This window comes from Jaculus jaculus, chromosome 1 (assembly GCF_020740685.1).
Source record: "Jaculus jaculus isolate mJacJac1 chromosome 1, mJacJac1.mat.Y.cur, whole genome shotgun sequence".
Classification (NCBI taxonomy): domain Eukaryota; kingdom Metazoa; phylum Chordata; class Mammalia; order Rodentia; family Dipodidae; genus Jaculus; species Jaculus jaculus.
In genome coordinates this window covers 175,029,547-175,032,557 of record NC_059102.1, presented here as the reverse complement: position 1 = coordinate 175,032,557, position 3,011 = coordinate 175,029,547, and the positions used below count along the sequence as shown (strand labels likewise).

Sequence of the window (3,011 nt, the reverse complement as noted above, 5' to 3'; positions counted from 1 at the left end):
TGGATATTAAAAGTACTTCATTCTTAGTGTTTTTATTATGTGTTGAATCTGTAGCTAGACATCTTTCCATAGATTTACTTTCTTTATAAAGAACTACATGTGCGGGTGCAACAGTATAAAGAACTACATAATGTATTTTAAAAGCTTATTCAGTAATGACTTTTTCTTTAAAAAAATATTTATTTGAGGGGGTGTATGGGTTTACCAGGGATTCTTGCCACTGAATATGAGTTCCAGACACATGTACAACTTTGTGCATCAGACTTTATATGGGTTCTGGGGAATCAAATATTGCTGTCAGGATTTGTAAGCAAGTGCATTTAACTACTGAGCCATCACTCTAGTTCCCCAGTGTAGACTTTTTTCTCTCTTTTTTTTTTTTTTTTTGATTTTATTAGTTGGGGTCTCACTCCACTCCAGGTTGACCTAGAATTCACTATGTAGGCTCAGGGTGGTCTTGAACTCACAGTAATCTTCCTACCTCTGCCTCCAGAGTGCTGGGATTAAAGGCGTGTGCCACCATGCCCGGCTCCTCAGTGTAGACTTTTAAAAATCATTTTCTTTCTTTAAGAGAGAGAGAATGGGTGTTCCAGGACCTCTAGTCACTGCAAATAAACTCCAGATGCATGTACCATCTTGTTCACCTATCTTACATAGGTACTGGGAAATCAAACCTGTGTCCTTACATTTCACAGGCAAGCACCTTAACCACTAAGCAATTTCTTTAGCCCTCTGTATAGACTTAAAGAAACTTCAAAGAAATCATGATGTTTATTTGCTTTCTGATATATGCTTTATTTCTTCTATTTATAGATATGTGAGTCTCAGATAAGAATTTTATGACCACTCTCGCCTCTATCCTTGACAATGGCTGGCATGATTAAGTACAGTCCTCACTTCCTTATAACATGTATATTTCTTCATAATATTTCTCAACAGCTTACTTCAGGAAGTAACTTATAAACATGATGTAAAATATATATAATGTCAAGTTTTATTTTCACCTCTTACTATCTCTCTTGCCCACTGTTACCCTTAAAAGGTTTCTAATTGTGTGTTCTCAGTAAAATAAAAATGCTCAATACAATTTTGCATCTGGATGCAACAAAGTATTTGTTACTAGAAAACTACAAACTGGGCATAAGTAAATGTTAATCATAATTGAAAAATTATGTGATTATTCTTTTTACACATGTCCTTTTCTGGGAAATCATGCAAAACAAGAGCTTTGTAACTGAGTTTGTCTTGCTCGGATTACCCCTGACTTCAAGTGTCCAAAAACTAGTATTTGTTTTATTTTCATTTGTCTACATTGCAACTATCAGTGGTAACATGCTAATTTCAGTGACCATCCTGTACAGCCCCACACTGCTGGGCTCCCCCATGTACTTCTTCCTGGCATTCCTGTCCTTGCTGGATGCATCCATTTCTTCTGTCATGACTCCAAAGATGATCATGGACTTGCTACATGAGAGGAAGACCATATCTTTTGAAGGATGCATGACACAGCTCTTTCTTCTACATTTCTTTGGTGGGACAGAGATGATCGTCCTCGCGGTCATGGCCTACGACCGATATGTGGCCATTTGCCAGCCCCTACACTACTCTTCCATCATGAACTGGAGGCTCTGTGGCTCGCTGATGGGGGTCGCCTGGACTGGGGGCTTTCTGCACTCCATCATACAAATCATCTTCACTTTGCAGCTGCCCTTCTGTGGGCCCAATGTCATTGATCACTTCATGTGTGACTTGTTCCCATTGCTGGAGCTTGCCTGCACCGACACTCACATCTTTGGCCTTTTGGTAGTTGCCAACAGTGGTCTGATCAGCATCATAGTTTTCTTCCTGTTGCTTGTCTCCTACTGCTACATCTTATTCTCTCTGAGAACTCACAGCTCTGAAGGGCGGAGGAAGGCTCTGTCTACCTGTGGGTCCCACATCGCTGTTGTGGTTTTGTTCTTTGTTCCATGCATATTTACTTACGCTAGTCCTCCAGCATCCTTCTCCTTTGACAAAATGGTAGCCATATTTTACACCATGTTAACTACTTTGCTCAATCCTATAATTTATACTTTAAGGAATAAGGAAGTGAAAAGTGCCATGAGAAAACTGTGGAAGAGATTAGTATTGGTCTCTTATGAGAAATAAGAAAGGTATAAATTAATGTAAAGAGTACAGTCAAAATTCTCAGACTAAGACTTTGTGGGATTTTCATTACATGTAATGTAATATGGCATTTCCTGCATTGAGAAATTACATTATTTGGGATCTTAAAAATTATGCTTGACCTTTTACAACATATATCTTGAATTGGAAACTTGATAGCTTCTTGTGTCAAAAAAAGGTAATTGAATGTTTTACTAGCCTAAAATCTAATAAATCAAATAATTCGTATCAAAATGACATGTCAAATTATTTGGATACTGACTATGCTTTCAAAAATGTGTGAGGGATAAACAAAATGCCAAATGTACTGGAAATATAAAATAACTCAAACCATTTCAAATGAAAAGAAGTGTTGATTTTGGATAGTTATTTCATTGACTGAAAAATCAAAAAAGAAAGCCTGGCATGGTGCTTCATGTCTTTAATCCCGGCACTCTGGAGGCAGAGGTAGGAGGATCGCTGGAGTTAAGGCCACCCTAAGAATACAGTCAATTCCAGATCAGCCTGGGCCAGAGTGAGACCCTACCTTGCAAAACAAAATCAAAAAAGAAAACTAAACTATAATGTCCCTAGATCATATGACTCCATAATTTCAGGTGAGTTCCATTGAATTTCACTTCACTATCTGATCCAATTTTTAAATTTGTTAAGATACAGAATGTAGTTAGCCCATTCCTACATATTTTTGAGATATCTTTGTGTAATATGGCCACTTTTTAAAAACAAATTCTGGGAGAATAGATAGGGAAGAGCTCATATGAGAATAATTTTTTTTCAAGTATATGCTTGGGTATTTTTATTATTGAAAATCTTTTCAAAACTTGTACATGATCTCTTCCTACCAC

The 3,011-nt window shown here is 37.3% G+C and overlaps 1 protein-coding gene across 1 annotated transcript; it reads left to right on the top strand.

Moving 5' to 3' along the window:
* Positions 1-1,212: 1,212 nt before the first annotated feature.
* Positions 1,213-2,148, top strand: LOC123462276 (olfactory receptor 4C15-like). Its single transcript, XM_045155452.1, has one exon. The coding sequence runs from the start codon at positions 1,213-1,215 to the stop codon at positions 2,146-2,148; it is 936 nt and encodes a 311-aa protein (XP_045011387.1).
* Positions 2,149-3,011: the final 863 nt, after the last annotated feature.